This window comes from Pleurodeles waltl, chromosome 5, assembly GCF_031143425.1.
Source record: "Pleurodeles waltl isolate 20211129_DDA chromosome 5, aPleWal1.hap1.20221129, whole genome shotgun sequence".
In the NCBI taxonomy this organism is placed as follows: Eukaryota; Metazoa; Chordata; class Amphibia; order Caudata; family Salamandridae; genus Pleurodeles; species Pleurodeles waltl.
This window is the reverse complement of record NC_090444.1, coordinates 1,128,077,937-1,128,101,372: the sequence shown is the minus strand read 5'-3', so window position 1 is coordinate 1,128,101,372 and position 23,436 is coordinate 1,128,077,937. Positions and strand designations below refer to the sequence as shown.

The window sequence follows — 23,436 nt, the reverse complement described above, 5'->3', positions numbered from 1 at the left end:
TTTGATTTTAATAAATAGTTCTAGGGGCTTTCAGCCAGCCCTCTTCATCCATTGGTCTGATAATACGTAATTTTCATTAGTGTTCCGCCCATCACAGCAGAGAGCTTGGGGCACAGAGTCAGCCCACTTCAACCACTGCTTTACCTTTCTGTGAGTAATGGCATTCTACTCTTGAGCACTGCGGGCTAACACACAAAAGCGGCCCCCTGTACAGTTTTACGAAAAACACTCACATTAGTAAAGGCAAAAGTCGGCAGCCAATGTGGACCCACTGGCTTTACCAATGCAGTTTTTAAATCTGGTCCCTTTAAGCAACCCCATTAAGGGTTTCACAGAAAGCTGTTATTGGGCAGAAAAAAATCTGGCATCTTCGTTACCACAGAGTTTTATCCATACCGCTCCCCTCACCATGTTATCAAGGACAACCTAATGGATTCTGGGAGTTGTTGTCCTGGTCTGCACCTACCGCATTGGATATATGAATATACCCAATAGCAATGATCTGTAAGTTAAAAGTCCAGAAGAGGAAACAATGTCTGTGAGGACAGGAGCAAAGCAACACACCCAGTTTCTGCCCTTTGCTACGGATTTAAAACAACAGTAGCACATTACTGTGCCCTTAGATGCACAAATATGTATGGATAAACCATAAATTTAGTGTATTTCTCATAAACGGGTAGACGCCTGGAAATACAGAGATAATCCTGCATTGCCTGACTGCCCTTCGATTTAGTGCAAAGTCTAGATGTACCCAACCGCGTCCCTTTATAGGGTGACATAGTGCCAAGTCTGAAATATATAAGTTAATTATTTCAGCTACTCTCTCCCATTACAGAAAGGGTATTTGAGTTTTGGAATGAAATTCAAAAGAAGAGTGCGTAACTGTGAAGACTGCCTTCAGTGTCCAGTGTTTGAGGCCGCTTGTTTATCATTTGTGAGATGGACTCATTTCTGGGAGACCCTGGAATATTGTACATCAATTATATTTGTTTCTGCCTAAAACAAATGACTTTCCATCCAGATTTCAATTTCGCTGCAGCCAGCAGATGGAGGGGAGGCCACGGCCTGTGAAATCCATGAGGAGGTGAGCATATTACACAGCACCTAAGACTGCAGGCAGAAATACAGTTTATATTGCCTCTATACAAACGTTCAAACCAACCAAAACGGCACAACCGCCTTGAGATCGTGTTGTACTGCGGGCGGTAGTATTTGTGCTTCACACCCAGGCAAGTCCCTGAGGTGGTGCCTCGGGTTCATAGCATGGCATATGTGAATAAAGTTTGGGTCTCATGCTTGTTCGCAGGGGTACTTCAATTGCTGGAGTGAACCAGGAAGATGGAAGAGAGACAGACAACTGTCCAATCAAAAATATCAGCAATGATGAGACTTCCCACCAAATTGTATACTGATCTAATTACCAATCGTGCCACACGCTACATGTCTCTTCCACGAGAGGGGGTGATGAACCGAATATCGGTGCTCATCCCTCTTCATTCTATGAATACGTCATTGCAAATTAACTCTACAAAATGTCCAGCACTTAGGTTTTGTCACATTTCAAGTCCATGTTATAATATTTGATGCAAATGGAAGGACTATACATGATGCAGCCCACTGAAAGTGTGGCAATGTTGACAGCATTAAGAACATTAGGAATACCTGGAAATGTTGTTTGTTACAATCTGCAAGGCAGCAGCGAGAGAATGAAAGCACAGTAGAGAAAGATGCTTACAAAGACTGTTTAAGAGAAACCATTTCTTATTCACTACAACCTTAACCATGACATACTTAGTAAAATGCTACAATCATTTCTGGTGACATCTGGAGTAGGGTGACCAGGCAGCCTGGATTTTTCCTGGCATCTCTGATTTAACCATATGTCCATGTAAATTTCAGCCCAGTTAGCATGTGACAGCGTTTTTGGGGAGGGCTGACTGAACATAAAGAAAGGCAAGTTTTCTTGTGTTTGAATAAAGAATTAGTTAGCAGCTCCATCATAAAGCTGTTCAGTTCACACAGATACATACTGTGTGTAAAATATGCATTTGATTTACCTTAGTGCCTCAGTGTATGCGTTTCCTATGTTGAGGAGTACTGTCATTTAAGTCATTCTGGGCACCTCGGTCAATGTAAAATAGTAGTCCTACTTAAACATTTGTGGAATGTCTGGGTTTTTGGTTTTCATAATCTGATCCCACATTTCCACCTACTGACTACCTCTTCAGAGTTATTAGGCTTTTACCCATAAAACGGCAGATACCCTTTTCTTCCAACTGTTGGTGATCGCTTGTATGTTAGGCAAGGGAAAATTTGAGGTATAATCTTTGCACAGGATTTTCCTAAAGTGCAAAAACAGGGCCTGTTTCATACTGAAGATTGCTCCATCCACTGCTGACAAAACAAGAGCATAATGGGCAGGGGCCAACACAGCTCAACACAAATGTGTACCTGTCCAGAGTTCATTAGGAGGTTATGGGGGCAGAGTGTAATCTGAGCACATGAACAAAGTAAAATAAGTCTTCTTCAAATTGTCACAGAGGTGCTGGTTGAGTGGTGCAGCAGGGGAGGGGTCAGGCACACGGGAACATGCTCTGGCGACTGCGGTGCTGTTCCGTACACTTGCACAGTGATATCCAAGCCAATGTAATGCATGGGTTGGACGGCCACCTGGAACTTGGAAGGAGTGCTGTGATGCCACTGCCAGACTTATCTGCATCCCACCTTACAACAAGCATTTGCAATGCAAAAGGTCTCACATTTGCTTGAGTTAGAGCTATTAGCTTTGTAACCTAATAACTGGACTTTCTTGCAACATAAATTGGTCAACCCTGCATCATAATTTTGTCTTTCCCCGCCATTGAATTCCAGTGCATATAACTACAGCACTTCCATTTACCCTCTTCCTCTATCTGCAGCAAAAAATGAAAAGGTTGCCATTTAGCATCCTAATTTAAATAGGCCATGTTAGTTCCAACAGAATACCACTTTCATCATCCCAACATCAGAGTTGCTGGATGGGTAACTCCATTCCCCCCAAAAAGACACAAGACAGCCACAGAGGAGAAATAAACTAGAAGGGACATCAAAACATATCAAGTGTGTTCAAACAGTCATAATGTAATAAGGACGTTAAGTTGGCCTGGCTGAATCATGGTCATAATTGTAATAATTAGAGATTATTAAAACATATACAATTATCAGAAAAACCTTTATCAGAAATAAACTTTAGGCATTAGAATGCACTGCTCAAAACAGCCCCTAGAAGGCACCATACCAAAAATATCATTTGTAAGACACATTGTCATGTAACCATTTTGCTAGCCCCTAGAGAGCATAACCCCGTGAAACAACAGGATAAAGTAATGCTGTGTAACCATAAACTTAGCCCTTAGAGGGCTAGGGCTAGCAGGTCTACTGCAATATTACAGACAAGACATTTAAAACAAAACTTCTCCCAGCTATAAAACAAAAGTTCTAGTCATGAGAGAGCCTAAAAGACACTGCATGGGAAGAGGGGTTATGTTGTGCTCCCTACTAACCTAGTGAGGGACCCAGAGACGACGTAGACGGAAAAAGCATTTTGAAGGTGGTCCCGTTGTTCTAGGACCACCACAGGCTGAGTTATGAGCAAAAATGTTTTGTAAAAGCAATGCCCGGCAAAGCATTATGGGGCATGTGTCCATGCCACAAATATTTAATATGTTGATATGACTTATGTTAGAACAGCCCCTAGAAGACACCACAATGAAAATGGCATGTGTAAGAAACATGGTCATGTAACTATATAGTTAGGCCCTGGACAGCATAACCACACACAAAAAAGATGGCAATAAATTGTGCAGTATAACCATATATTTTGCCCCTAGAGGACATAATGCATTACATATATTCAGGAGTAGCAGGCCTATAACAATTATATTACAAACAAGACCCTTAAAACACAAGCTACTCCCAGCTATAAAACAAACGTTCCAGCCATAGGAGAACTTAGACACTGAATTGTGGGGTGTGATATTATTTTGGGGTCCCCACTAACCTAGTGTGGGGAACCAGAGATGGCCTAGACAAAAAGAGTATGTCGTAGTGAACGTTTTTGGTGGTGGTCCCGTTGTCCTAGGACCACCACAGGCTGAGTTATGAGCAAAAATGTTTTTTAAAAGTAATGCTCTGCTAAGCGTCATGGGGCAAGTTTCCAAAGTGCAGTGAATATTGTAGTATCGGCTCACTTGTTGTGCCAGGAGAGCCGCTTTCGCTTTGAGGATTTCTGTTTTAAGCTAAGCATTAACCAATCTCAAGTGTTTTAAGGGGAGAGCCACAAGAGATTACTCCGATTAGGTAACTGAACAATGTGACCAGCACTCCAATGCCACTGATCAAGTTCACACTGTTGTGCCTGTTCATGCTGGGAGCGCCATGGCCGCCATGCAGCACGAAGGGGAGAGACAAAATAAAAAAAATAGTTCCCCATCCTGAAGTTATCAGCAGTCATGCAATAATCCGTGTAACAGAGGAGGTCTGCAAGGCATGACAAAAACAGCCTCAAGGCAGGGCAAAAGTAAAGCATTTACCAATGACATCAAGTGATTTTTGAAAGGCAAGCCCAGGAACAAATGAAAATGATGGGAGTGAGATGGGTGTGGCTAAAAGCCCACAATACTTACAACAGGTCAGATCACTTGCGCGCTCAACCTAAAAACTGTTTTTTACTGCATTGTATTTTCTTCGCATTTATGTATTGTATCATAACCCTGCACACTTCCGCTTCCAAAAGTTTACATTTTAAATATTAAAAAAAATGTAACTAGCTTTTGCATAACCTACTTCTGTTCCTCTTATGTGTCTTACCTGCATAGGGACTGGGAATATGATGCGGCCAACCAATTTCAAAATTAAATTAAAAAGATAATAAAATACATTAAGACTTGTATAGATTACCATAGCTGTCTAATATACTGGGTAAGAATCTGTATAACTGCAGACACATTAAACAAGTCACATACAGTTATATAAGTCTGTGTGTATGTTACACTAGTGGAAACGCAAGAACTCAGTAGGGCTGGACAACAGACACATATGTACATCAGCGATGGTAAAGCCAATGGAAACCTTATCTCATTTTATCATACCGTGATGAAGGTAGGGTAGAATGAGTATCAATTGTTAGATAATCTCCAAGAAGGCAAATAAACAAAATCACACCAGTCCTTCACAAACATCCACAAACAGATATGAGACCAGAAACTGGACAATGTCAAGGTCTACTGATCCCTGAAGACACAAGTCGGAGGCACTATTGTAATGCAATTGCTTTCACTTGGCATACAACAGTCTGTTTTGGCCGGTGGCAAACAGACTACATATGAAGACGTAAGTGAACTAGCCTAAAGTGCTACGAGGTCACACCAATGGGAGATGTGTGCTAAACAAATGCTAACAGTGAAAACAAAAAAAGTAGTACACCACAGAAATAGTTTAATTACCACAGTAGCATACCGCTATACAATCCGAAGCTAACAGTTTTAAATTAAGCCACTTTCAATAGAAATAAAAGACCTTCACAACCACGGATACATTGCCCTCACTTTCATACTTACATGCCCAACAGGCCGACATGAGCCTTACAGGTTGTGAGCATTTTATAGCCCAAACAACACCACAGAGCTTTTCAAGGGACAGAGAGGGTGGCCACTGAGAGACCTAGACATACACTAACAGTAAGTGCTCTTACATCATGCCTTTGGAACATACCTGACACATGACAAGATCATAATATTTTAATGACTCGCTCAAAGTCATATGATTTAGTCATGTACAATCAAAATAATTCAATTAGTCTACCAAGGAGTAGCATCAGAGATGCGTATACCCATCTAAGCAAGTTGAGAAAGAGAATTTTTCCTTCACAGAGCCAACGCACACGCTGGTAGCTAGTCCGTCCAGTATCTATTATGGTAACCAAGACACTCCATGCTAAGTACAGCAGTATGAATGAGGAAGGACCCTGTTCCTACACTCACAGCAGGTGGAGAGAGCAGGTGCAGGTTACTGTGGTGTGAATCATCTCCTGACAAGAGGCAACAGATAGATTTATATGTCCTGGCATACTGCTTGAAGACCACTGTGAACGTAGTGAAATTATGATTTGAACTTTGCTGCAAATCATGCATTCTGAGATTTTTTTTCTCTTGGCATTAACTTGACAGGCTTGGATGTGCCACTGAACAAGGCACGTCTCTTCAGACAAAGCATGAATGTAGAATGGGTGGCAACCATAGTTTTGCTGATCCTAATGAAAAGATGGAATTATGCCAGTCACTTGGCAGACAAAACCGAGCTCACCACAGTGACCCAGGTTTAAGATTGCAGCATGTACTTTGCATTAATCTTGAACCAATGTAGGTGGCACACAACTTATGTTTTAAGTTAGAGGTGCCGCTTGGGTTAATCTTACAGAAAGTTCCAACAAGTTTTTGTAAAGCATCCTTGGTTAATTATTACAACTGGGTCTTGACAAAGAAGCTTCCTGGTCAGAAGACAAAGTATTCTTTCATTCCATCCAAATAAAGAAGATGGCTACTGCTGACTAAAATCCAAGTCGCAAAAAAGAGGAAATCATGTGTATTTAGCGCAATAGCTTCAAGGGACTGTCTGATCTGCCCAGTTTCCAGCTCAAGACTTCTGCGGTAATCAGGTTATCTGGAGGTAAAATGCTACTGTATCTGGCTGATAGTCATGGATGCATGTAGAATTGTTTAAATGGTACACAACTAGCTGGAGAGCAATGGCGTGCTGGAATGGAGGTGAGGTGACAACACTGTTTATCTACTGAAGAGGATGAGACGTGTAGACGACAAGTGTGTTGCAACCCTTAGGAGAAGACAAGGTGCTTCTTGTAGAAATGTATGTCTATCTTTTTCCTGAACTGCAGGGGCCATGGGGCAAGGATGTGTATGGTGGAGGGTCGTTTCATATTCTACTACTGAGGAACATAGATGAAGACTATTTGCTTTATGTATTTTTCTTTTTGTAGCTCTTTGTCCTCAGGCTAGTGATATCCTGACTGCCTAAAGCTTGTTAATCATGAAGATGTTCTGATTTTCTGCCTGGATTCTGTGGGGATGGGTGGTCTGCTCATTAATGGTTTGCATGGAATGCACCATGTCATGAAAATGCATATGAAGGTTCAAAATGGCAGTGAGCATAGGTCTTTCAGGCTGGGCAAAAGTCAGCAAATATCAAATTTCTTGATGAGGAAGAAGTTTGATGGAGGATGGCCTTCCTGGGACAGCAGAATGTGAGACCTCTACAAGCAGGGCACTGCTTCTATCCAGATGACAGAGGATCAGCGATTGCATGGTGGAACTCAACCCTGTTTCAGAAATCCAGAGTTTGACCTTGCACAGGGAAAGAACCAATAGCATGCTTCATACGGTTTGACTGGTCAACAAGATGGACAAGAAACCAAAGTGTTTGGGCTGACTTAATAGTGAATATCTCCTGTTGCATGTTATTATGAAAGTTTTGGACTTGGTGGAAAGAAAACAATTTGCCATGGTAGGGCTTAACGTCAGGTGTGAAATGTGCCTTTTTCGATACTGGACAGGCCATATCTGAAATAGCCATTTTTTACTGCGGAGTCTCTGAAGTATGGTTGACTATTATGAGCCCAGTGATGAATCTTGATCTAGAGGTTGGAGCGGAGGTCACCAAAGTGTTCACATATAAATTGAAAATATTTACTGAAAAAATGTAATCCTAAGGGGCCCAACATATCACTATCAAATATTGTGAGTTGGACGTGCCAATCAAGCAAGTTGTGAGAGCCAGCAGAAGGAAACTCTTACTAAAGTGTGTCAGTGGAGGAGTCCTTAAAATATGTTATTTCTTGGTTGGCTGTGGTGAATGGCTGAATGGATAGGTTTAGAGATCCGAACATTCCAGCCAGGTAAAAGACATTCTGGCCAATGTAAAGCCTAGTATGTGGCCAGGTTCTTAGCAGTGCTGATTGATGTGGAGCCATGGTACTCATACTACAGCCCACAGGCTGCCAACTGCCCAGCACCTTCCGTGGAAGCCCACAAACCTTTTTTCCTAAATGCAGAATTACGAGTCTACGACTACGTCCAGTTGGTAAACACAAAAGTGTGTTGCTGGAGCATGCGCAATAGCAGCCATGCCTTGCATGCCTCCCATTCCAGAGGCCCTCTTCTTTGTTTCCTGCCCGGGAGCAGGAGCCAGGGTGTTGTCACACGCTTGAGGTAGTGGGACGTAAAGACCCTTTAAAAGTCAGCTGACTTATAAACGGTCTTTTGGAAGCTTCCTGCTACCTTTCTCGCCTGCATCAATGTCTCTTCACTCTCCCTGATTTAAAGGTAAGCCCCCACAATCCGCTTAATTTGTGTATAAAAACGTGCCGGTGCCCAAATCCCTCCTCTTAAACACACGGCTGCTGCAAATAAATGTGCGTCCACTGAACACTGAAGCAGCGTAATCCTGAAGCCATCTCGGGACTCTTCAATCCATATAAAGCCACTCCCTGCCCCATTCAGCTCACTCTTGCAGCTTTCTGCTTTCTCCCTTTGTGACACTTTTTCGTTTTTCTCTTTCTCCATCTTTCCCCTATGTGTCTTTTGCTCGCAATGAATGCTTGAGGCAGAAAAATAAGTGCTGTGCCCTCCGCACCGGAAACAAGCACAAATTAAGCACAGATCGTAATTCTAGTCAGTGTAATTTTTATTAATTTGCATTCTTCGAAACTGAACCCTAATGGTAGTAATGGTGGTTGAAGTGCATTGCAACTGCCAGGGTTCTAATAGGTTAAGCTGTATGCCTTTGTGTATGTGGAGTGGGAAGAGGTATGGATACCTGTGCTTCTGATCCTGTGGGATTCTCGAGCATTGCATCTTTCCAATTATATTTATGTAAGTCCACCTGAAGTCCCATGAAAGCGATAGCAATCAGCAGGGCCTTCCCTGCCTCTGCTCATTTTTATATGTAAAGTGCCCCAGATTACAGGACACTAATAGGAGACATGAAGTGAAAAATAAGTTCTTAGTATATCTTCCTTTGACATACCTATTTTTCGGTCTCAGTTAAACCTGTGCTGAATATCCGCTTAGCGAGGATTACCATGACATGCTTCTTAAGAATGCTATTGTATGACGATAAAAATGTATTGTCAAAATATCTAGCTTTGTACTTGCATCTGGCTTCGAAATACAGCATTGTCTAGTAATGTTTGTTTTACACCAGTAGCCCCACCCCTTTACCCCTCCCCCTTTACAGGCCCATCGGTGTAGCCCTCGGCCACAAACCAGACTGTAAACCGGGCCCGGGCAAAAGGTTTATGAGTACCTATGATGTGGAGGATGTCTAAGATGTAGCGAGCAGGGGCATTTTCATTGTTTTGGCGGTGAGAGCAGCTGGTAGGTTGAAATCCTAGAGGACGATAATGGCAGTATGACTATGTAGTAGTGATCAATCACAGCAGTACATTATTTAATGAAGCTGTTGCAGGTCCCAGGAGCCTGGAGACGAGATTAAAATTGATGGTTTGTGATGTACAGATCGGCAATGGCAGGGTATCTGGTAAACATACCCTCTCTGCCGATAATGCAAAACGATGCTGCTGTAAGTAGCCTCAAAGCAAGGGCTGATAGGGGAGAGATTGAAACTAGAGAGGACACCAGGAATCATCGAAGGTTTAAAGAAGGACACTTGTGAACTGAGTGGTCTTCTCCAAAATTGCAATATCACTCCGGACGCAAGTGCTTTGAGTAGCTACTTTAGGGCAAAAAGAAGTGAAGACGCAGGAGAAGAATAACACTTCTAGGTGACTAATAATCAGCGCAATTCTTTGTTCTTGAGAGATGACTTTTTTTTTTTTTATTCTACCCACTGCTTCTTGGTGAGTCAATATCCTAAGTAATGACAGAGCCGTGGTTAGCCAGCATCACGCAAGGTGGCAAGTCCTTTTCACCAGACAAAGCATTCAATGTTGAAACTTTCCTATATGTAAATAAGAGCAACGGGCCTGTTTCCCAGTTTCTAACGCTTCCGATTAATGGCTTCCATCCAGCACTGAAACCTTAAAAACGCCGCATGGAGAAAAAAAGGCGAGAGATGTTGTGCTTTATAGCGCGACAGGACGACAGATGTCGACACCGCGGCTCCAACACAAGCTGATCGCTACAAAGCGAACCGGTGGCGCATCCATCCGACGCACACACTCGTTTCACAGCCCGACCAATTACCGAAAAGATCCGAGCCCGAGCGGCACCAAAGTGAAAATGAGAAAAGAATGATTAGGAGACAGTGCGAAGAAGCTTCGCACGCCCTCTACGGCTTCAGAGCAAATCCAAGTTTAGATTCAAGGGAGGAGACAATCAATTCCAGAGGCGCATGAAAATACTAAGGAACGTCCCAATCTAGCAATTTCAATAGTAGGCAACCTCGGGATGCAATAGCGCTGGTGGCGCCAAACGCGACAATCATTTTGACCCTAACTCACAGCCCCTGCAATCTGTTCTCAGAATCACATGTTCATGAAATAAGGAAAAAGCCCGATTCGGCTGCGTGCTGGTTGGAAGCAGTAACGCACACATCGAAGAAGGGTAACACTTGTCTTTGGGGATTTTCCTACTGCACAGAGAAGAATGGGAGGATGAAGATCATCACCCTTACTGGCCAAACACCTCAAACTGAATAACTGTAGCCGACAGTCTCACTGACTTTAAGAGGCCATTAATCTTACATCCTTTGAGGACCACGAGCAGAATTATCTTAGTCCAATGAAGGCAAACGTATATGGACATCCAAGTCAGACAATACAACCATGCAGAGAAGTCAAAAGGCAATCGCACACTGAAGCAGCATTTGCTTTCCAAATGTGCAATGACATTTTTGGTCTAAGAATGAATTAAAAGAAGAGTGGCCAAAGTACTTATAGGAAACTGAACACATAGCAAAGTCATACCCTAGCTGTGGTTGCCACAAAATACCCAACATTATATATAATTGATTTGCTGGAGCTATAGGTATAACATGCACGCTCAAGCAGCATGACGGGCAAGCATTAGAACTTTTGTGTAAACTATGAGTATCTTTAAGAAGTAAGCAGTGAAGCAAAGTGGAATGTATAGGACGTACCTTCACACACTGGGCAGCACTCTCCAGGCACCTTTACTGGGTTCAGGCAGCTCTGTCCACAAGCAGTGGCCACGCAGTGTGGCTCACCATTGATGCATTGGCAGAACGTACAGTCGTCTTCCCGCCAGCGATCTCCGTGTGCTCGAATCTGACCATTAGCGTAGCAGCCTGCTGGGTTATGTACTGGATACACAGGATCTGCGTGTGGAAACAAGGTCTACAGTCAGTCTTGAAAGCACAACAGTGGAGATACAGTGCTCCACACTAGGACCATTGCTCCGAGCCTTCTTCTTGAGTAGTTTGGAAACAATACACTTTCAAGAGGGATGTCAAACTCCATGCCCTGCCAACCACTGGTGTCCCTGGAAGGGGGCCAGATGGGATCAATGCCCCAACACGGTTTGCCCTGCCCCGCCACCACAGCTGTTAAATGTGCCGCAAGGCAAAACAAGAAAAAAAAAAACAGACACTGTACTTATCAGATAGTACCCGTTAGTTTGTCCAACTTCCTTCAACTTCAGGCAGTGATTGTTTGAGGCAATACGTTTCCTTCGAATACTTAAATCTAACTTTTTATGGATGTGTGTGTATATATATATATACACACCTAAATTACGTATGTATATACATGCGCACAGACACTTAATGATTGTCCTCTGTAGGTGAGCCTACCAGTTTCATCAGTGTCCCAATATGTGCCTCCCATCTAAAAATCACTTGTAGAGACATCAATGCTACCTACTGAGTGGAAAAAGACATCATTATTCATTCGTCACAATAGGCAATCATTAAGAATATGTTGGTTTGCTCTGTATCAAAATAGGTGTCTCTATAAGGGACCCAAGTCTTCTTTGGCATACAGTGGTGAGAGATGCAGACAGTTGGGAGTGAATAAAGTTCTTTGTGCACAGGTGACCGGTATGTGGAAGAGAAAAATTAACATTTTGAGGTTTTATCTATCTCATTACCCCTTTAAATTTATGAAAACATCGTATAAAATATACTCTGCTTTGGCCAATCATATTGATGGTATCCATTTCATAACTGCTTACAAGTAATCTGCTGTTTGCATTCTGAACTATTATTTGACAAGTGAATATGACAAATGCACACACATTACTGTCCTAATTGCTTTCACACACCCAGGACAGAGCTATGCTTACATTTTACTGTCCCTGTGAGTTAACAGCACACAAATACAGCAGGATAGCGAATAAGGCTGGTTCTTCATTGAAACAGAACTGCGATAGTATTTTCTAGTCCGTACCTGGACATCAATGGGGAGTACTTTTGCGCCCAGCCTAGCATGCCTTTACATGTATGATTTTGAGAAACGATTCATACTACCTACCTCTAACCCATATTTCGGTAACATCAAACTGTGGCGCAGGTATATTGACGACATTTTGGTCATCTGGAAGGGTCCTATTGAGGAGGTGACATCCTTTACTACGTGGGTTAATAACCTGGATCCTTTTTTGAATTTCACCTCCCTAGTCTCTACTACTACAATCACCTTTTTGGATTTGGTGATTAGTATTGATAGGGGTACACTTACGACCTGCACACATCAAAAAACTACAGACCGCAATAGTCTACTACTCTATGACAGCTATCACCCAAAAGCACTTAGAGATAACTTACCTTTTGGCCAATTTTTACGAGTACGTCGTAATTGTAGTAACATTCGTTCTTTTGACACACAAGCTACAGAATTGAAATATAAATTACATGATCGCCACTATCCATCTAGAGTGGTCAATACTGCCTACAAAAGAGCCAAATATAGTGATAGGGATCTATTACTACAGACGACACCTAGGCGTACAGATAATAAATTAACATGCGTCACGACTTTTACACCTCTGTCTAATACAGTCAAGAAAATTATCAACAAAAGATGGGAGATCCTCCAGAGTGGGGGTGAGAATATTCCTAAACCTCTCTTTGCCTTTAGAAGGACCACCAATTTGAGAGACATGTTGATTCACACAAGACCCAGACCTAGAGAGACGTCAAACAGACAAGGTACCCTGTGGGAGTTACCACCAATCAAGGGTCATTTCCCATGTGGGAACTGTAACGTATGCTCCCTGACAAAACGAACTGACTCTTTGGAGTTAGACCCGATTGGGCACTGGCGACTACTTAAACATACTAACTGCAATACCCGAAACTGCGTGTATTTGATAACGTGCCCTTGTGGCTTACAATATGTGGGGATGACTACAAGAGCGGTAAAATTGAGAATCAATGAACACCGCAGTAATATTCGATGCGGTCGAACTTCGACTAAATTAAGCATTCATTATATCGAAGCAAAACATAGTCCAGATGACATGTGGTGAGTTGTACTACAGACACGCCCACATGGAGGCTCTGAGTCCCTTTTTGAGTTAGAACAACGTTGGGTATTTAAACTCGGGACCCACCGTAAGGGTTTAAATGATGACATCCCATGGATTAACTTTTCCCCTTGAATTAACAACAATATTGGGATAGACTCCATTGTAGGTGTTTCATATATGAGAGTAGTGATGCAATCATTTGCCCCTTCTGTCTCCCTCTCTTCTCTTTTCTCCATATCATTAGACTACATGTCCTTCAACACTCTTGTGAAAAATATATATAATGCCAATCTTGATATGACCTTTTTCTTCTGATAATAGTAATGTTGTACACCATTCCTCTTGTTTTGATGGTGACGACATATTGACCACAATGTATGAACATATACAATTTATGATGGTAATCGTTGAATTACTTCAAAATGTTACAGTGTATGTGGGATATTGGCTGTCACAATCATTATTATTGGGCGCATCTGTCATATTTGTGTATTCACTGTATTAGGAATTGCCTCTAAACGAGACACTCAAACATGGCGACCGCATTAGTTATGAAGAGCCCGACAGCAATCTGCCTTCTACGTTGCAACCACGTTGTGGCAGGCTCTGAGACTCGCACACGTTGCTTAGCAACGCGCGAGCCGGCCGACTTCCGGTTTTGGTTCCTTTTCTGTCCACTGGGATCGCGTCTCCCTCACTCATTCGGGAGCGCGACCCGGGGTAGGAACAACTTCCGACGGCTGGCCGAGACAATGTGAGTACCTTTTGACATACCCCGTGTGGAGCATAACTGGGGAGTATATTCCGACAATCTCGAAGATAAACCACTTACTTTTTTAACCCGTTAGGTACTCGATTGATCTAGTATTTAGTACTCCATGGGCTAGCAAACAGTATTTTTAATCTTGTTGTCATTAATCAGCGAGGACGCTAACCAGATAGTGTTGTTTTGAGACCAGGCACTTTTGAATTCTGAGATCTTTTAAAGGGAATACAGCCACTCCTAATAGATAGGCTTTGTTGGTGTTATTACATAAAGATATACCGATCAAACTACTCTTACTGATAGTGAGACAACTATAACTGATAAGCGAGTGTGCAACTTAGTGGGACCTGTACTCTCTCTTTCTCTTTTTTGACTATGTACTTATAATGGGGGGGTACCTAATTCATAGTCACCTTCCTTAGTAGGTTGGAACATATGTTACCTTGACTCTCACCTTTGCTCTGTTATGTTATCATATGTTCTTCTATATGACATGCAGCGTGTTATATGGACCAGGCCCACGGTCTGCTTGATCCCATGAAGCCCTGTCTCTAATTGGGAGGGTAAGCATAATGTTTTTACACTGGCATGACGTGCTACCTTTTTCACGATCACTGTGTGCCACATTAATACACACCTAACTGTATGTGTTTCTTTCCACATTGATTTAAGCATTAATCATTGACATGATTTTCATAAATTTTCAGGGCGACGGATAGGATTGACATACTGGGTCCAATTGGACTTATGTAAGTGACTGACGATACTAATTTCCCTGCTTTCGCTTGTCAGCATTTATAGGCAAGAGCACTTTGAGTTTGTATGTGGAGAAGCATTATTATATTAGGTCCTGAGGAAGCGTCATAGGATCCTTTGTGGACCGGACAGACGCGAAACATGTCGACCCGATTTTTGAGGGGGGGTCTTGTAGTTCCTGACTACCCATTTCGTGTGAGAATGGTCAAACATTACATTGACCTAACTCTCCCGGTAATTGTTTTAATCTTGGCCCGCTCCCTGCACTAATAAAGATAAATCTCATAGAGAGTTTTTGAGCCAATTTTACCCTTTGTTTTTTCTCGCTCTCCTTCCTTTTCTTTCCTCCCGACTCATCTGCGGGACAGTGTGGCATCATCGAAAAAGAACTCCGGCAAAGAGCCCCCCGAAAGGGTGGTGCCTGTCAGACATTGCAGCGCCAGTCTGACGAGGAGCTGGTCCGATGATGAAGCATGACACCCATTTGGGTGTGTGAGGACTCTTGCTCCTATTGAATAGGACTCCCTATTGAATAGGACCTCCTAGCGCTCTCCCTGTTTGGTTGTTTGTTTTTCTTGTCCTTTAGGAACAGTGCATTTCATTATTAGTAACAGTTATTGGAGGGTATGCATTGGACCTTCAATTCCTCCTAATCCCAATATTTTTTTGATGTCTCTATAGGGGACCCAAGTCTTCTTTGGCATACAGTGGTGAGAGATGCAGACAGTTGGGAGTGAATAAAGTTCTTTGTGCACAGGTGACCGGTATGTGGAGGAGAAAAATTAACATTTTGAGGTTTTATCTATCTCATTACCCCTTTAAATTTATGAAAACATCGTATAAAATATACTCTGCTTTGGCCAATCATATTGATGGTATCCATTTCATAACTGCTTACAAGTAATCCGCTGTTTGCATTCTGAACTATTATTTGACAAGTGAATATGACAAATGCACACACCACATTACTGTCCTAATTGCTTTCACACACCCAGGACAGAGCTATGCTTACATTTTACTGTCCCTGTGAGTTAACAGCACACAAATACAGCAGGATAGCGAACAAGGCTGGTTCTTCATTGAAACAGAACTGCAATAGTATTTTCTAGTCCGTACCTGGACAGAAATACTTCATAAAGGAGACACTGCAGTACGACATCAGCCCAGAGGTGGTGGGTAGTTAGAACGGTGAAGCGTCTTTAAATGAAGGGACAGAACTATTTTACTTAGGTCCACAGCTCGAATGAAATGTTTTCCAGCCACAATAGGGAACACTGTTGAGCTACCTGCAGTCTACGCTGTGAATGTACTTTGTAGTTCACAAACACGAGGATGAACACCGTAGGGTTCAGTTGTAGCGTTTCCAGCCTTGGTCTTTACATAGCATGTTACACACGAATAAACATCTTAGCTCTCAGACCCACTGAATACCGGCCTCTGTCTCTGCATAGCACACATCGCAAGACGAAACACTAGTGTCATCTGTTCACAAGCCTATGATTGTGCAAAGAAGACAAAAATCATTGTAGGCCCAAGTGCCACTGTTTTATACCCTTTGTCTCTGTACAGCAGGCAACACAAGAATGACAATGTTAGGCTTAGTCCACTGTTTACAAACTCATCTCTGCAGAACAAACACATGAAGAAACACTGTAGTCCTCAAACCACTGTATACAAACCTCTGCCCCTGCACAGCATGCAACACATGAGAAAACACTGCAGGCCTTAGTCCGCTGTATACAGAGCTCTGCCCTGCACAGCATGCAACACATGAGAAAACACTGCAGGCCTTAGCCCGCTGTATACAGAGCTCTGCCCTGCACAGCATGCAACACAAAAAGAAACACTGTAGGCCTTAGTACACTAATTACAAATCCCCTGTTTCTGTATAGCAATGAACAAAATAAGAAATACTGTAGGGCTCAATCCCAGAGTATGTCAGCCTCTGTTTCTGTGTACCTCACAACAAAAGACTAAACACTGTAGGCTTCAGTTGCAGTGCAGGCGAGCCTCTCTATCTACATTTTAAACACCACATGAATAGGCAAACTACGCCTGCATCCTTATTGTACTCCAGTATTTCCAGGCGCTTTCGGGTGCCACGCCCTCTGCAGACCATACAGCACACAAACACATGAAGAGGCATTGCAGGACTATTACGTCCTGGAGCCAGTCTGTGTGGGTAACCTGCTCATAAAACAAGCTGAAATAACTGTAGAAACTAAGCCCAGAATCCGAAAAACAAACAAAAAATTCGATGAGGTAAGAGTATTTTTTGTGCTATTTTGCTAATGGGCTTTGTTTCTGCAGCCAATGTAGCTTGTAGTTTCTGCAAAGCAGCTGCGCTCATAGTGAAAAGAAGTGCATAAAGTATGGGAACTGTGATTATGTGTACCAAGGGGCAGAGAGTCTGCGAGCTGGAGGATGGGATTTGGGAGGTAGCTAAAAAAAAACAAAAAACTAAATATTCTGCAGATAAAATGTGATCTTTAACCTACATTTAACTGAATATAAAATGCAATTCAGGCACCTTAACTGAGGAAGCATTTACAGAGGCAACAGGTCACACCTCTGAGATTTATTGGAATTGGCCAAGATTTTTAGTCATGGTGTATAGCAATGCAGCATGGCTGGAAATAATGTAACAAAAAAAGTTATGTCGTGCCCATCCCGTCATTTTGTAGGCTAACATGGAAGCTTGCGCCTACAAGTTGGAGTGAACATTTTTTTTCTTTATATTTACAAATCTGTGACAAATTACTAAATAGAAGTTGCATGAGATTTTTTTTTTTTTGATATAGCGCTTACTGGACTTTTCTGACATAGCAGTAAGGCTCCTTTTAAACAAAAGACCTATAGAAATGGGAAAGCGAGTTGGCAGTGGGGAGAGCCACAGGATTAATGCAATCGGGTACACACAAAACTGTACTTTTTGGACCCCCCCATAATGTTAGTGAATATGGAATAGAACACAATCATGTTCTTTGTTAATCAGACCTGTGGATCTAATAGCATAAGCAATATTCAGAACCATCAACTTAAGCTCTACTATCTAAAGTACATAAAATGCATTTACAAATTTTACTTTCACACCTCTGGTGCAAGGATGTTTGGAGCACGAGCAAAATAGATATTTTGCCATTTGTGCACTCCATTACTTCTAACAAGGTAGGATTCACAACAATTTGCTGCACAATTATGTGCCTTTATGGCCATTGAAGGCAGCTACATACATAGGCTGTAACGCAGCATCGAGCTTGCTTCCCAACTAAAGGTATCTTCAGAATTTTGTTTTCAGTTTTACGAATTAAAGCAGATGCCTGTTGGTAAGTGTCAGTCTGCAACAAACATGCATTACCTCCAACCAATAGACGAGAAACAGCTATTAGCATTCAACTCAGATGTGACTGCTGGGGCAAAGGCTTAGGAACAGAGGCCTATGAACAAATGGGTCTGTGGGTCCCCTTGATAATCAGAGTGGGGGAAATGGGGATACCCCTAGGTGGCACTCAGAAGTGTATGAATAAGAGTCTCGGAGTCATTGTGTTGTGCAGCACTTGCAATGAAAATATGGAAGTGCATGTACTCACCGTAAGAATACTGACTTCCTACTGAGAAGTGCTGGTACCCTACTGATATAAGTATTGCATGCCAACAGAAGTGCAAATGTGTTCTACATTTCAAATGAAAGAAGTGCAAGTACTCTGTATCTGGCAAAAGTCCGCCAACTCTCAGTTCCATTATGCGACACAGGGTTTCTCATTGCTTCACATGGCAATCCAGGGAAGGGTCTATCACACAGTGAGCTGTAAATCTTTTCTCAGAATAGGTGTCCAAGCTCAGATGTGAATGTGAAGTACAGCAGGGCTTCATTTAAAATCTCCCAAAGACATGAGGGTTTCCAGGGTTTTAAGTTGGATGAAAAACGTGGGGTGGGGGAGATCTCTAAAAGGGGCAGGCACTCGTAATTATAGGTGTGGCTTAAAGCATGAACTACATTTCTATGATTTCCACAGTGTGCCAGCAGACTGGTATATTGGTGTCTGTCTTGAGCTTTCGCCTATTGCATCCAAATACGTAACACAACAACTGACATACACCTAAAATGAGCCAGGCCACTGGCTTTGTCAATGGTTGCCTCTATGCGCTCTGCAGAAAGGGGAAGGATTGATTGATCATGTATTCTGAAATCCTCTTTGATGCTGTGACTGGCACTTGGAGAAATTCACACTGCTTTCAGCCTCAAATCCGAGCTCTCATTCATGGCCTGTTATAAACACCTCGAGGCAACTCAGGTCAAATATGCACCATACAAATACTAATATGCTACATGAAAAAATATAAAAACTGGTGAAATGAAAAAAAAAAAAGTTTACCTGTCGGGGAGATGCATTCGTCTCCCCTCCGTGCTCTACCTGTTCCCAGGCTCCCCGCCAATCACGTTGCTGCTGTCACCGGCAACAGCAGCATCGTGATTGGTCTGAGCGGCCTGCTTTGCCGCTCAGACTAGGAATGGGAGCCTGGGCATGTTTTCCACTCGGCTGTGCTATGCAGCCGGGTAGAGAACATACAAAGTGTGCACGTTCTCTTGGTCGGCCCAACACAGCACCCCAAACAGACATGCACACTTTGTGTGCACATAGCCTTCCTCTGGCCCCCTCCCTCCAGGCCAGCCCCTTCTACAGGAAAAATAAAATGATAATAATGTAACTAATAAAATGATAACGTAACATTATTATAATTGTAATTTTCCTTTCCCCAAAATCCAGGGGGGCGACACTCCCCTGCCTTAGCGGAAGAGCCACCCCTGCTGGCTGGTCTGGAACTGTACCTGCACATTTAAAGCACTGCTGCTGCTGCACAAGGTACTCCTCCACCACTATCAAAGGAAATCATGCTTTACACGACCAAGAGGAGCATCATCCTGTTAAACAAGTTCCCCTGCAAGATAACATATATATATGTAAATGTATAAAACGTCCTGGTGGCACTGAAAATGGGTGTCTACGATCCACTAATTATAGAGGAGTTTGTTAACATGAAGGAATGGAGAAATGCGGCAAACAATTAGGGCCGTTCTAAACCGCGGCACGGAAGATGCTCACATTTTAAACGTTATCACACTTTCAGACTGTGCTAATCTGCAGGGCTGCTGCTTCCGCGAGGTTTCAGGCCGGAGGAGCTTTGTGCGTTCAAAGCACGGACGACTGAATCACTGGGACGGAATATTTAACCATAAAAGAACAACTGGCTCTGGGATCTGTTCTCTTTAATCTTGCGGCGGGAAGGAGCAACCGAAATCATCTGGGTTTTCGGGATGTACGCCTTCCAACGGAGCGCTAATGCAGGACATTAAATCTGATCAGGCAAACTCTGCTTATCAGCCATCTGCTTCGTCACCAGTCAGCAGCTGGCGACCTTAACGCATGCAAAGTGCTGCCCGCTTCTGGGACTTTCAACCCCTGTCGAGTGAAGAGGCTTAGCGACTGCTGCAGAATGATAGCTCGGGCTCTTCGTTTGCCTTCGCTCTCTTCTTCCCACTTTGCATAATTCAGTGGCACCCATTAATGCCGTAGAAATATCCCGCAGCACTGTGGGGCCGAGGGCTGCAGCTTGAATTATTCAAGGCCGCCCAGCCTCCCCGCCCTGGTATGTAAAACCTGAGGGCCCGCTCTGCTGCGGCTAATGAAAATGAAAGTTGCTGGCCTTGGGGCATGGCATGTCAATCATCGGGCGCTCGAGCTCGCGCGCAGCACTGCTCCTTTGAGCAGGCGGTGGCGTGACGTAAGGCTGTTTGTTACTGGGCTCACCTTGTTTCAAGTCCACTACGGAGCACTGATTGACGTGCCGATAGGCCAATCAACAATGAGTGGTAAAGACCGTCCATGGACCTGCAGATAACGTCATTACCGCCTTGAGGTACCTCGCCCACCCTCGGCCACTGGAACAATGTAGAAGTCGAAGTCGAAGGACCAAATTATGCACCGCGGTTGAGTACATTATGCAGCGAGGAAAGGCACATTATTCGAGTTCATTCAGCTCATTTTTTGGTAGTACTACTTCATTGTTTTGTCTTTTTTAACCATGATACCTCGCCCTGGGAAAATACCTCAACTTACTAGTACCAGTTTAACACGCAAGTACTGAAATAAGCATCTGAAAGATGACTTGTCAACCTTTGAAAACGGCCTTCTGCGACGAGGTTACACACGTCGCCATGTTTTTAGTAACTTTTGGTATGGTTGAACAAGAAATGATTTTTTGGAAAAAAGTGCTGTGACGTTTGTTAAAAAAAAAAAACATGAAATGGCTTATGTGGCAAATGCAGAAAATCCATACTTATGCGGCAAACGTTGAAGAATCTCATTATTCTGGTGGCCCCGCCCATTTTCGACCAGCCACGGCTCCCTAATTAACACTTCCACATTATAAGCCAAATGCATCAGGAACGCAGATGAGGACCTCACATTAAGGATGGAGAAGAGAGGATCAGAGTAATAACGATTACAGTTAAGTAATTTAGCCATTACCTAGTACCGGTTTGTAATGCTTCTCAGAGGTTTTTTATCTATAAAGAGAGGAACATGTTTCTCTATTTGAATGATGGCTTTGTATTGAATGTTACAATCATTTTAGTGGCAGGCGTGGACTAAGCCATATGCACCACAAAACTCAATGTTTTTTTTTTACTTTCAGCCATGTTGCACACAGGTCAATTAATGTCCACCATCTAAAAAAAAATTAGCAAAGGCAAAACGTATTGGCTTTGCCAATGCTTTTTTTTTTCTTCCTGCTACTATCGACCAAGGACACATTAGCATCTCCACTACTGTGCTATACTGTGTCTGGTAGCAAACACATATTAGCATGTCGCTCCTGCCATTCGTGTTACCTTGTGGCACTAGAGAACCAAGAGGAATTAGAGAGGCCTCGTTAACGGAAGTCCAACACAGCAGAACACACAGGAGAGAGGATGTGGCGTAATGGCTAGAGTGGCCGACTTTGAAGCTGGAGAATCGCTTGAGTTTCGGCAGAGGATCATTGTCCTGGGATTCTCTTCGAGCCATGTAGCCCAGAACACTATCACCACCCAGAGTTGTTATACTCTGTGGGACTGTATCAGCATGATTTCGTAGCCAATGGCCCTTTATCCCATATCGATTTGACCCTGGACAAGGTCGGCATGAATAAGTACTCACTGCCTGGATTTCTTTTGTGGCACTGTATTGGCACTGTTGTAGGATCACAAATCTTTGATCTCTTTCTTTCCACCTTGTCAAGTCATCCCCATTCCATCCTGACACAACAAGGCTGTATTCTGAACACTGCACCAGGCCCTTTGACGACCACATGGAGAGGCAGCTACTAAGGGCCAGAAACAATGATTCATGTGTGAGAGAGGGGTTCCTGGTGTGCTGTGAAGATTTGAGTTACTGTGATATATACAGTTCATTTACTATTACGGTAAACAACGCTTGCCTGGGTATTATCTGGATTACACTTATTTCACAAAAGTGTCCCAAAGACAAAATATCGTGGAAGAATGGTCATGTGAGCAAAAGAAAGGGGCAGGAACCTGAGCTGACTCCATTTCTTAAGCTACTTGGTAAGGGGGTCTCCAAGTTCTGCCCCAGAATCTGAGGCCTAGCAGGATGTTCAGGCAGTTGACTGCCTTACACGTTCCAAAATCCGTCCTTGTGCTGCCTTTCTACCTGTTAAAAAGAGGTCCAGGAAGCAGGTAGCGCATTGTAGCACCAATGATGGACAGGGCCCTTCTAGTCAGGTGGTCCCACAGCTGGTAGATCAGATCTTAGCATGACATACAGGGCCCGATCTCCTAGAGAAATTTCTTTGGCCCATGAATCCTTCCTTGACCTTGCAGCAGTATGGCCCCCACCCCCTGCAAGCACCCAAACAAGGAAGAGGATGCAGCTTTAAAAAGGGATCGATGGTAAGGAAACAATCCTCTCTGAGCCGGTAAAACCTGTTTTGCACATACTAGTGGAAGGGAAAGAAAAGATCTGGAGGGGTGACTTTTTTGAAGTGTTTTCTCTTATTCTTGTACAAATGAGGAAAAGGGAGAAGGATAGAAAAAGAGTCCTCTACTGACAAAAGTCTAAGGTGGATTAGAATGTTACTAACTGGTTATTTGGCTATAACATATACACAAGTGTGATCTTAGAATAGGAACTATAAGTAAACATCCATGATATTTTATATAAATAAAATCCTCAACGTTCATCATGTAGATGGGGTACTTGTCTAGACGAGGACAGTGATTTCAGGTGGGCCATGGTTGAGGATCCTGACAGTGGATGGGACCAAGGTGAATGTTTGGTTAGAGACAGTCAATAACAAGACCCCCTCCAACATCCAAATAACCTTTTCATCAGCAACATTCCACTGCTAGGCCTT

General features: G+C 43.0%; 1 protein-coding gene across 3 annotated transcripts in view; it reads right to left on the bottom strand.

Moving 5' to 3' along the window:
- CRIM1 (cysteine rich transmembrane BMP regulator 1) overlaps positions 1-23,436 on the bottom strand; it is a 752,848-nt gene that overhangs the window by 220,339 nt on the left and 509,073 nt on the right. For all 3 annotated transcript variants that reach the window (XM_069235322.1, XM_069235323.1, XM_069235324.1), the window contains exon 7: positions 11,152-11,349. In XM_069235322.1, coding sequence (XP_069091423.1) covers positions 11,152-11,349 — 198 coding nt within the window. The remainder of the gene's footprint in view (positions 1-11,151; positions 11,350-23,436) is intronic.